The 12,500-nt window shown below is 47.9% G+C and overlaps 1 protein-coding gene across 1 annotated transcript in view; it reads left to right on the plus strand.

Annotated features, from left to right (window-relative positions):
• The window catches only part of abca2 (ATP-binding cassette, sub-family A (ABC1), member 2), a gene marked incomplete at its 5' end in the record, with an annotated part of 77,740 nt that overhangs the window by 21,670 nt on the left and 43,570 nt on the right, over positions 1-12,500 (plus strand). The window contains 8 exons of the mRNA XM_079270993.1: positions 1-63; positions 1,395-1,616; positions 2,713-3,089; positions 4,308-4,467; positions 6,075-6,203; positions 6,365-6,532; positions 6,851-6,947; positions 11,362-11,535. The exon at positions 1-63 is cut by the window's left edge and continues 48 nt beyond it. Coding sequence (XP_079127119.1) covers positions 1-63; positions 1,395-1,616; positions 2,713-3,089; positions 4,308-4,467; positions 6,075-6,203; positions 6,365-6,532; positions 6,851-6,947; positions 11,362-11,535 — 1,390 coding nt within the window. The remainder of the gene's footprint in view (positions 64-1,394; positions 1,617-2,712; positions 3,090-4,307; positions 4,468-6,074; positions 6,204-6,364; positions 6,533-6,850; positions 6,948-11,361; positions 11,536-12,500) is intronic.

The raw sequence follows: 12,500 nt of genomic DNA on the forward strand, positions 1-12,500 counted from the left end.
AGTTGGATTCAGGGGGCAAAAGACACCAGACAAAAACCTGGAGACGCAGTTGGTCATCTGGAGGTAAGTTGATGAAGCTAGACTCACACTGATATCTACACATGAGACACAGTGACACATATCACAACACCAAGTCCCACTTCATGCTAGTTGTGACAGTTATTAGCTGGCATAACTGCAGTTAGTTTCACCACAAAGCGTTCATTTCAGTACACTCAACATTCAAACGAGCAGCGCTCTCTGCTGGGTTGGTAGCAGACACAGTACGGTGAGCTCATCTCAGTGCTGATGCCACACATAGCAGCACACATCTGGGGAGGAGCAGGGCCCCACGGAGACAGGTAAGTCACCACCCAATGCTAGCGCTAACTAGCCCGCTCGCTTAGCGAGGTGAATATGCTCATTATGGCTAGCAAAGAAACAGGCTTCAAACAAAACAAAACAATGAACATCTGAATCCTTGGAGCGTCTTTTAGTACGAGCCAGCCCATGCTGAACAAGTTAAGAAGACTTCAGACCAGCTATTGACAACATCAGCACATTAAGGAAAGTGTTGCTAAAGTACATATTCAAGTGAGAAGTAGGGTCATGTTCTCAAAGACACCCATTCAATCAGACTTCTTTTTTCCACCAGTGGAGTCGCCCCCTGCTGGCTACTCTCAAGATGCAGGTTTAAAGAAGGCTTCGCGTTGGCTTCAGCTTCACACCCAGACGTTGACCCGTGGTTCAAACTGTTACTCGTTGTTGTTTTTTACTTCTTGTTGTCAGGGAACGTAATATACAGTAGGTGACACTATAATGAGGTCAACTCGTTGAACACAGTCAAATACACAGTCATACCTTAGCATGACTTAGCAAAATCTAAATATGAAGACATCATGATGACTGTGATGTTTCCTGAACAACACTCTATTTGTTTTTTCTTATCTTTTCCCTATTTTTGAACCACTTGTTGACATCTCGGCCCCTCTATGACAGCAGGCCTTTGCCTCACCTACAAAGACATACACGCCATTTACTCTAAGTCACCAAATAAGTTCACAAACCAAACCAGTTCTGTGTGAAAACAGGAAAGGAACTCTATTGTATGTTGCTCATGAAAAGGATCATATGTTCATGACTAAGACAGCAAAGAATAGACTGTCAAAGTCTGTCTTTGAGTTCTAGTTCAACTTAAAAGGACATTCTGGTTTGATGTTACATGCCTTCTGTGCCTCTGCATTGAAACATTGAGTCAATGTACTGAAACTAATCTGAACTAATCTGAACTCTGAGCTCAAATTATTAAATGTGTTACCACTTGATGTTGTCATACAATGATATGCAGCAGGCTTTAGAGTGACAGGACATTTGGGTGCTGACATTATTAAATGGTCTGGTCCTGTCTTCCACAGGGGTTCCTTCTGACTGGAGCCATGCTGGAGATCCTCACCTGTGGTGAGGGCGGGGCCAACGAGCTCAGTAAGATCCTGCTGGTGCCTGAGAAGCAGCGGCCAGTGCTGCAGGCCTATCGCAGCGCAGTGTGCAGCGGAGGGGAGGTTCAAAGGTCAGAGCGCTTCAGGCTGATGAGCCTCGAGTTGAGAGAGCAGATCAACACGCAGATTGTCAGTGAGAAGGTACAGCAGAAACATTCCCCCAATCCACATGTTGAAGATGAGAGCTACTAGAGCACTTAGGACTTCCTTAGTTTGAGAACCAGTCTGGTCTAGTTTGGCTACTTTGCGATTTAAAGGTCACTGGTTGTCCGGTCTGGGAATTACCTTTGTTTTCATCCTCGAACTTTAACCCTTTCACTGTGAGTTCATTAAATAATCCAAATTTAAATAACCTCTCATGTCACTTCTGGTTCAGCGCAGAAAAACCAAGTGTGGAACTTGAGGCTTAAATACTGTCATCCACAAACCCACAGTGATAACATCCACTTCTTATATTGACTGGCTTGATGAGCCAGCCTCCAGGGGCACACAACTACAGTTTCTGGAACTTCCAGGTGGTTTTATTTTGCAGCTCATTATTTTGCTGCTTGGCATAAATAAAAGCAAAACAAAATGAACGTGAAGTCAGACAGAGCTAAGCCTATCTTCTGTTCAAACACACAGCAAATGAGTCCTGATGAGGACAATTCTATGTTATTTTGATTCCAGAACAGCAACACTTTTACATTCCAAGGTGAAGTAGTAGGCCTAGTTGTGTGCCCCCGATGTGGCTGAGCTGCATCGTACATTCTGCCCACAGTATATTTATCTTGTTCACACAACAGATAGAATGGAAAAACTCATCTTTTGTGACTTCCAGCTGTAATTTCATTACATTACTGATCGTAATGCATTTACATGACGATCAGTAATGTAATTACATTACATTACTGATCGTAATGCATTTACATGACGATCAACACATCAACAGGTCATTTTGAATGGAAGGCGGATGACAGCTGACACTTGTTGCTGTGTGACAGTCGTGATATTTTTCTGTTTTACCCGGTTCTATAATCCCAGTGCTATTGAACGCAGCATAGCAGTGAACTAGTAGTACAAATTCCAAATGGTAACTTAAGAACAAATACGTTTAAATGCTGGACGAGTTCTAGGAGCCTCAAAGCACAGGGACAGTGAATTCATCCATTCATCTAACTACTAACTGCACGTTCGGATCACATTATACTTGTTTCCTCGATGTTTCTCCTCTCTTCCTCCCCCCTCGTCCCACCAGCTTCACTTGGACCAGTCCAGCTCTTTGGCTCCGCTCTCTCAGTCCGACCTCGGGGCCTTATTGAAGGACATGGCTGATGTGGAGAGGCTTCTCAAGGATGTGGACCTGCTCTCCGGCCTGGCCCGGCTGCTGCCCAAAGGAGCCTGTGCTGGTCGAACCCAAGCCTCCCCCGCAAACATGACCTGGCCCCTTAACGCCACCACCTGGGGCCCCAACACAACTGACATCCCTGGAGAAGAGGGGGTGGAAGGAGCAGAGGGAGGAGGAGGAGCAGGAGCAAGGAAAGTGAAGGAGGAAGAGGAGAACCCTCACTCTCAGTTTTCAGCATTTGTACAACTGTGGGCCGGACTACAGCCGATTCTGTGTGGGCACAACAGGTGGGTGAGACAGGTGATGACATCATGACACAATGATAGCGATGTCTCTGTGCGCTCATGTTGCTGTAGAGGGAATGAAAGGAAGGACAGAGAAGTATCTTCAAACTTTATGGGAGGATTTATTTTTATTTCAACTTTGGGCATATTTTTCTCGTTGTGACCCCCACTTCTGTCCAACAGAATATAATAGTATCCTCAAAGTTGTCTGCTGAGACATACAGTACAACAAAAACCACATCAAAAGGGTCAGCTGATCCGCCACCTACATTAACCACTGTCTTTATACTAACAATGGGTCGAAGGCAGGGCCTTTCTGAACATCTCTGACCTGAGTTGGAAGTTTCCTTCTACAGACATAAACACGTTCCTCTGCACTCAGATCTTGAGGCAGACCGCTCCAACGGGTCGGAGCTTAGAAACTTAAAGGTTTTTCTATTGCTCTGTGGAATACCTAAAAAGACTCGTGCCAAGGGACCTGGGACCTGAGGGGTTTGCCCTCGTTCATACATTCCACGTGTGTACATTCCATGAAATGCTTTAAAGGCAAGTGAAGAATTTTAAACTCAATAATCAATAGGAAAACTGACAGGAAACCAACACAAGGACTTTAAAATAGGTGCAATGCGGTCTCTGGTCCTCGTCATCACTCGAGCAGCAGAGTCCTGAATCACTGAAACATCAGAGTTTCTTCCCTGTTGGCTTCGGCTAAATCCTAAAGAATTACATTTTGTGTCCAGTTTGTCTCCCTGAGCCCAATAAATACAATTTCAGCATTATCGTGGTTGCTTGTAAAATGTTTTGTCACATCCGGCACTAATACCCAGACTACATCTAAAAGGTTTGTAAAGAGATAAGCCCCCGGCCCAAACCGATATGGAAGAGACAGCAAAGACAAAGGGTCCTCATAAATATATGAGGTGTTTTACTTTGAATTTGAAATCGATTTTTGAGTTTGGATAACTTGGCTTGTTTGTCTGACTGCTTGTGTTTCTTGTCCATCACACTTGTTGCCACATGTTAGCATTGACCCAGATAATAATCATGCAGCTGTGTGCGGTGCAACAACTGTATCCTGGGAACAGTGAGATGTCAGCCCGTAAACGTGTGGGCTGATTTGTGGGGAGAATGACGGATAACAGACAAACTGGGGATGAAGTTCCCTTGTTGTGTGACTTGTTAGTACAGTTAATGACCTTTGACCTGTGGCCCTTGTTGTAGGATCATTGAGCCAGAGGCTTTGAAACAGGGGAACATGAGTTCTCTGGGATTCACCAGCAAAGAACAGAGGAATCTGGGTCTACTGGTTCACCTGATGACTACAAACCCCAAGATCCTCTACTCCCCCATTGGATCCCAGGTGGACAAAGTGATTGAGAAGGCAAGTAGACAGCACTGTGTTTGGTGTATGAGCAGAGCTGTTCACATTATCTTCACAGACAAAGCTGTGCTCAGTGCTGAGGGTGAAGCTCCAACTACAGCATGGATACATGGATACATGATAACCTTATCAAGTTGTTATTGTGAAAGATCCACTGGGGGTCATGTTACTTCATTACTATTAACACACACACTGCACCACATACACTGTCCTGCTGCCCTAAATACTTCGAGAGCACTGTGGAGGCTTGAGTCTGCTCCACAGAGAGGAAGGCCAGAGCACGTGTCCAGCTGCCGTTCACAGTGGACACGCTGCGATAATAACTCCACCGAAACTGGTTTACAATTGAAAGGAATTTAATCCCACTGATGCAAGTACGATTACAGTGAAGTACACTACTTCTATGAAATATTACAGTATTAACCCACTTTGGAAAAAACTCTTCCCTGGTCCCATGAGACACAGCCGTCCCTGGAACCCACGCTAAGAGAGAGAGAAACACTTCCTATTCCGCCCTCATATCCGTCCGAAACTCCTCCCCTTCCATCTATCCCAATTCCTATTGGCTAACTTTCAGGAGTGTATTCTCCTGTCTGTCTGTCTGTCCCTGAGTTCTTTAACACATTCAATGACTGTCAGTTATTGTTTAATCCCTCTATGATAAACATTCCATATAATAGATAAGACTTTGCAACTTTTGGCAAAAGCTTCATGTCTCAAATTCTACTTCTAGCTGCTAATCCTGAAACACTTTATGCTTATCTTAATTATGCATTTCCAAAACACTTATGATTATGACTCATTATGAATTCTCAAATATGAATCATTAAACACTTTTATTATAACTACTAAACACACAGTTCGACGCTCAAATTTCCTACAGCACCAAATGTGCATTATTCTACCGCCGAAAACTGATCCCAAAGAATTGTTCCTGTTTGAGGAACGTTGTTAAAAACTACAGTGGCCACCTGTTGATAAAAGTACATATGTTTCAGCTGTTTTAAAGATGTCTTCAGTTTGAACCAATGTGCTGAGAGCCACAGGACGCTCTGGAAGTCAGAGACAGACTCTTTATAATAAACATATAGAATAACACCAGCTTTGTCCTTTCAAGTTTGTTCTGCTTTTGCCGATGTATATATTTCTACATATATATATATAGTTTACTCTTGATAACGCTGCATGTGCAGTTCGATTGGCACTGACAGATGCTGCATCCAAAGGACTCACAGAATACATGATGTGAGGAAATGGAGTCATCATATGGCATGCAGAAGACATTAATAAGGCAGTGTCCAGCATGCCGGATTCATGAGGATTCATGAAGCCAACAGATGAATCTGGCTCTTTGGCGTGTTGCTGTTGGCCTCTCGGAGCCTGAACAACAACACTAAGGTCCACTGGTAACCTGTGGGTGAGCACAGCTCTGGGAGCTCTTATCTGAGCCACTGGGCTGAAGATGGTCGAGATAGCAGTGCGGTGTGGGAGGGAGAGAGATGGAGAGACGGAGGGAGGAGGTGGAGGAAGAAAGGAGTGGAAATCATATCAACAAATGGCTGAATTCATACAAAATGTAATGATATTTGTAAACTTTTGGCACTCAGGCAAATGAGACCTTTGCATTCGTTGGCAACGTGACGCACTACACCCACGTGTGGCTCAACATCTCCGCACAGCTCAGGACCTTTCTGGAGGAGGGCCGGCTGCACAACCACCTGGTGTGGTTACAGCAGGTAGACTCAGCACATTTGTTCACATTGCTCATGATAAAGTACCATCAGCATGTGAAAACGATCACCTGTGCATTTATGTTTTCCCATTAAGTTCTTCCATTAACAGAAGTTGAACTTGTAATGGTGTAGTCTCCATTCAGCCCCTCCTCCTCTCCCTCCAGATGTCAGCAGAGCTTCAGCAGCACCCTGAGCTGTTGAATGGCACAGACAGTGAGCTGATGCAGGCTCTGATGGAGGGCAACTACAGTCTTCCAAACATCTCCACCCTGCTGGAGCAGCTGGACACCATCGACAACGCTGCCTGCGGCTGGACGCGCTTCATGTCTAAGGTTGGTGAAGTGTAGAAGAGTGTCTCTCAACAAAGCAGGACGTTCCCCATATGCATGAGTCAGCTGTGACACCTGAGCAGACTGAGAGGTCCTGAACACTAGTAAGAGAGCAACAGAGCAGAGGAATCTACATAGCACTGAGTTCTGACACTTCCAGTGGCTGTAGAGACCACTGGATCACATCACCATGAACACCTGATGGCTTACTCAGAGACAGGGCAATGCAACTCTTCTGTAGAGCAAACGTGCTTTCATCTTTGTGCTTCGCAGTAGTTTGTGATGAATCTATTCTGCTGTGTCTGTGCTCCGTGCTTCCAGGTCAGTGTGGACGTCTTCAAGGGCTTTCCTGACGAGGACAGCATTGTCAACTACACCCTGAACCAGGCCTACCAGGACAACGTGTCTGTGTTTGCTAGTGAGTCGTCTGTGCCCGGTTGCGATCATGGCACCTTGTTGACAGTGCTAGCTCTTTGTGCTCCAATGCAAACCATGTAGAGCACAGTGCTGAAGCAGACATATTTCATATAAATTCAACTTTAAAGTGCACAAGAACATTATATATATTGTGTGGCAGCCGGGGTGGGCGAGCCCAGGGAGTAGTGATGGCAGGAAGGTACTACAGACTACCAGAGAGAAATGGATTGCACTTTGCACACGCCCCCTTAGTGCCAGCAGGCAATCAGCGCAACCAGGCACACCTGAGAGAGCCGGCCAGGGGAGCTTCATGGGCGGAGATAAAAGGAGAAGGAAGATGTGAAGTCGGGGGAAGTAACTTAGGTGAAACCATTCAAGACGGTGAGAGATTGTGAGACTACTTAGCCAACGACCCTGGAACGGAAGACTACCCCCACTGGATTGCCCCCGGCTACTGACCCCTGCTTGGAGGAGAACGACGCCCCTGCCCCATCCCTGGACCGTACGAGGATTGCGCCTTGTGTATCAGACCCCGGAACTGCACCTAGACCCTTCTCTTGCTTAACGGACTTGTATTGGCTGTGTGGCTGCTGTGTCGTTCCCAATATCCCAGTAAAGTATTTCATTGCCACGTCTTTACGTCTCCGTGTCTTTATAAGTATTGCATATTGTCCAGTAACACCCCTGACCACCCCGGGGCTGTTACATTGGTGGAGAATGTGGGCAGAATCAAGGCCCGGTTTTACTGGCCCGGGGTGAAAAAAACGGTGGAGGACTACTGCCGGAGCTGTCCGGACTGCCAGCGGGTCGCCCCCCAGCCGCACCATCGCAATCCGCTGATCCCCTTACCCATTATTTCAATTCCCTTCAGTAGGATTGCGATGGATTTGGTGGGACCCCTCCCAAGGTCCAGTAAGGGATTCCAGTACATCTTGGTGGTGCTGGATTACGCCACTCGCTACCCCGAGGCCATTCCCCTTCGGACCATGGCCACCAAAGGTATTGCCAGGGAATTAATGATGTTATTTTCTCGTGTAGGCATCCCGGACGAGATCTTGACTGATCAGGGGACCCCCTTCATGTCAAGAATCATGAGGGACCTGTGCGGGCTAATGAAGGTAAACCAGTTAAGAACGTCGGTATACCACCCGCAGACAGACGGCCTAGTAGAGAGGTTTAATCAGACCCTGAAACGGATGCTCCGGAAAGCCATGGAGGCAGACGGACGTAATTGGGATCAGCTGCTCCCTTTCCTCATGTTCTCCATTCGTGAGGTTCCCCAGGCCTCCACGGGATTTTCCCCCTTCGAGCTGCTGTACGGAAGACGGCCCCGGGGACTCCTCGACCTGGCCAAAGAGGCCTGGGAACACCAGCCATCCCCCCACCGTACGCTGGTGGAACACGTGGAAGAGGTAAGAGAGAGAATGGCAACAATTTGGCCGATGGTTCGAGAACACATGGCCGAGGCCCAGACTGCCCAAGCCCGGGTCTACAATAGGGGAACCCAGCCCAGAGAATTTAGCCCGGGGGACCGAGTCCTGGTATTAGTCCCCACATCTGAGTGCAAATTCCTGGCTCGGTGGAATGGACCCTATGAAATAATGGAAAAAATAGGAGAAGTGAACTACAGGGTAAGACAACCAGGGCGACGACATCCAACAAAGGTGTATCACATTAACCTGCTAAAAAAATGGGTGGCCCGTGAGGCCCTATTTTCCCTCTCTCTCTCTTCCCCTCCCACCACAGGAAAGACGGAGGCAGTAGAGGTCCCCATGGGAGAGCAGCTGACCCCCAGCCAAAAGCAAGACCTCCGCGAGCTAGTGGACCGATTCCGGGACGTCTTCTCCCCAGAGCCGGGGTACACCGACCTCATCCACCATCACATACATACCGAACCTGGGAAGAAGGTACGTCTCAGGCCGTATCGGGTGCCAGAAGCCAGGAGGACCGCCATTGAGACAGAGGTACGCAAAATGTTGCAGGCGGACATAATCGAGCCCTCCAGAAGCGAGTGGTGTAGCCCCATCGTCCTCGTCCCCAAACCTGACGGCTCAGTCAGGTTCTGCAATGACTTCCGCCAGCTCAACCAGATCTCCAAATTCGACGCCTACCCGATGCCACGAGTGGACGAGATGATCGAACGGGTAGGGAGTGCCAGATTCATTACCACCCTGGACCTCACGAAGGGCTACTGGCAAGTGGCCTTGGCCCCCGAGGCCCGAGAGAAGACAGCCTTCGCCACCCCCGAGGGGCTGTACCAGTACAAACGGCTCCCCTTCGGTCTCCACGGGGCCCCACCTACCTACCAGAGGCTGATGGACCAAGTCCTTCGGCCCCACCGAGAGTATGCCGCGGCGTACCTAGACGACATCGTCGTACATGGGGAGGAGTGGGGGACCCACCTGCGTCGGGTCGACGCCGTGCTCCGAGCCCTGAGGGGAGCGGGGCTAACAGCTAACCCCAAAAAGTGTCGCCTCGGCCTCCGAGATGCGGATTACCTGGGGTACACCATTGGGCGAGGTTGCGTCAAGCCCCAGGTAGGGAAGGTCGAGGCGATCCGGGAATGGCCCCGCCCCCGCACCAAGAAACAAGTAAGGGCATTTATTGGACTGGCGAGCTATTACAGGCGATTTGTCCCCCACTTTTCCTCCCTTGCAGCTCCCCTGACGGACCTAACAGGAAACCGGCTGCCAGAGCGGATCCAGTGGACAGCAGAGACAGAGGAGGCCTTCGAGAACCTCAAGAGGGTGCTGTGTTCAGAACCAGTGTTGGTGACCCCGGACTTTGAGAAACCGTTGGTGGTCCAGACCGACGCATCAGAGACCGGGGTAGGCGCCGTCCTGGCCCAAGTACAAAATGGTGAGGAACACCCGATAACATACATCAGCAGAAAACTCTTGCCCAGGGAACAGAAATATTCCACAGTGGAAAAAGAATGCCTAGCCATCAAGTGGGCCCTGGGCGAGCTCAAATACTACTTATTGGGACGAAAGTTCACTCTGGTCACCGACCATGCCCCATTGGTATGGATGTCAAGAAATAAAGAAAATAACGCCCGGGTCACCCGCTGGTTTCTGTCTCTGCAGCCCTATGCCTTCTCTGTCGTCCACAGATCCGGTGCCGCTCACGGAAACGCCGATGCCTTGTCCCGCAGGGACGCCTGGTGTTCCTGGAGCAGTCCTCCCCCCAGGTCAGATTTAAGGGGGGGGGTGTGTGGCAGCCGGGGTGGGCGAGCCCAGGGAGTAGTGATGGCAGGAAGGTACTACAGACTACCAGAGAGAAATGGATTGCACTTTGCACACGCCCCCTTAGTGCCAGCAGGCAATCAGCGCAACCAGGCACACCTGAGAGAGCCGGCCAGGGGAGCTTCATGGGCGGAGATAAAAGGAGAAGGAAGATGTGAAGTCGGGGAAAGTAACTTAGGTGAAACCATTCAAGACGGTGAGAGATTGTGAGACTACTTAGCCAACGACCCTGGAACGGAAGACTACCCCCACTGGATTGCCCCCGGCTACTGACCCCTGCTTGGAGGAGAACGACGCCCCTGCCCCATCCCTGGACCGTACGAGGATTGCGCCTTGTGTATCAGACCCCGGAACTGCACCTAGACCCTTCTCTTGCTTAACGGACTTGTATTGGCTGTGTGGCTGCTGTGTCGTTCCCAATATCCCAGTAAAGTATTTCATTGCCACGTCTTTACGTCTCCGTGTCTTTATAAGTATTGCATATTGTCCAGTAACACCCCTGACCACCCCGGGGCTGTTACAATATATAAAAGTGTTTTTGAGGTATTGTGCTGATGGACCGCAGCCTCCTGCCAGAGGAAAAGGACTCAAAGGGTTTGTGTCCAGGGTCTCCGTGCGTCTCCGTGCGTCTCCGTGCGTCTCCGTGCGTCTCCGGGTCCTGGAGGTGAACAACTCGTAGAGGGACAACAGATTGTCTTGAAATTCATATATTTTTTATATTATTTTTGTTTTATGAGAAAAAAGTAAAAATTCAAGATCCTTTTTTTCCTACAAGATTAAAAAAGATCCTCTTTAGCCTGGTCATTGTCAGTGTCTAAGGTTGGGCTGCTTCTATTGTCATATCGTCCAATCACGGCTACTCAACATGGTGGCTCGGCGTTCCGGGGGGCAGCGGCGTGGCTCAGCCTCTGACGGAGCTTTGAAAGAATAAAACCTTGAGGCACTGACCACGCTGCGGTCTTTAATCATTGAGAGTGAGACTGAGTTGCACACAGCAAGCACCACTGCGTTCCGTCCTCAAGTTATTCATGTCAATAATACAATAACAATACATTTCGTTTTTAAATTCCTGGAATTTAGTTTGTTTGAGGAGTACATTTCGAACAACTTCCAGTACAAGTTGAAGTCAGAAGAAGACGTTTGACCTGATACATGTTCCTCTTGTTCTAGGTGTGATAGTCCAGACTAACAGAGATGGCTCCCTGCCGCCCCATGTTCTCTACAAAATTAGACAAAACTCCAGCTTCACAGAGAAGACCAATGAGATCAGACGGGCCTACTGGCGTCCCGGGCCCAACACCGGGGGGAAGTTCTACTTCCTCTACGGTTTTGTTTGGATCCAAGGTAATTATTGTCTATGATACAGGCTTGAATATGGATTTGATACATAATTGGCATGGTTATTTTGAATCTGTTGCACTCCCACCTCGTTGGACTCATTGTTTTCGTGCAGTCTGCCGATGGCAACAGGCTGTGCTGTATGGACACAGGTCCATAGGGAGCCAGACTGTGATGTAAAATGCTTTGTTTCGTTTCTTTTACTACGAAAACAATGTGTTGTGATAAAGTGCTACCACTGTGCATCACCGTACCTGTGAATATGCCCATGCCAGCTGCAGCAGAGGCACTTTCTCACACAGTCCTGTATATATATCTATATTAAAATATACACATATGTGTATTTTAATATAGATATATATACATCTATATATATATATTTGCATTTTGTGTGAAGCACTACAAATGTTTGCATGAAAAGTATTGAAACACATTCAATCTATCCATATGATTATTGATCATTGAATAATTCACAACCACTGTTTGTGTAAGGAAGGAACGCTTTCAAAGTCCTGAATAACATATGAGGTCACAGCAGTACACCATCAAGACCAAGCTTCAACAGTATCACAGCTGTGTTTCATCCACCCTGTTGTTCTCTTATAATAAATTATGATATTAATATAAAACCTATTGTACGGTTCTGAATGCTGGAGAATGACACAAGAAGACCTCAACAGACTATCAACCTTCCACACCAAGAGTTTAAGACGAATACTGCACATCTTCTGGCCAAACACCTTCTCAAATGAAGACCTGTAGGACAAATGCCAACACGAAAGCATGGAGACCATCCTAATGAGCAGAAGATGGAGATGGATAGGACATGTGTGGAGAAAAGATCTTGCTGATATCACAAGAACAGCCTGACATTGGACACCAGAAGGGAAAAGAAAAAGAGGCCGACCAAGAAACACATGGAGAAGAACTGTGGAGGAGGAGATGCAGAGCCTGAACCACTCATGGGGAAA

The sequence above is a fragment of the Melanostigma gelatinosum genome, assembly GCF_949748355.1.
Source record: "Melanostigma gelatinosum genome assembly, chromosome: 6".
Lineage (NCBI taxonomy): Eukaryota > Metazoa > Chordata > Actinopteri > Perciformes > Zoarcidae > Melanostigma > Melanostigma gelatinosum.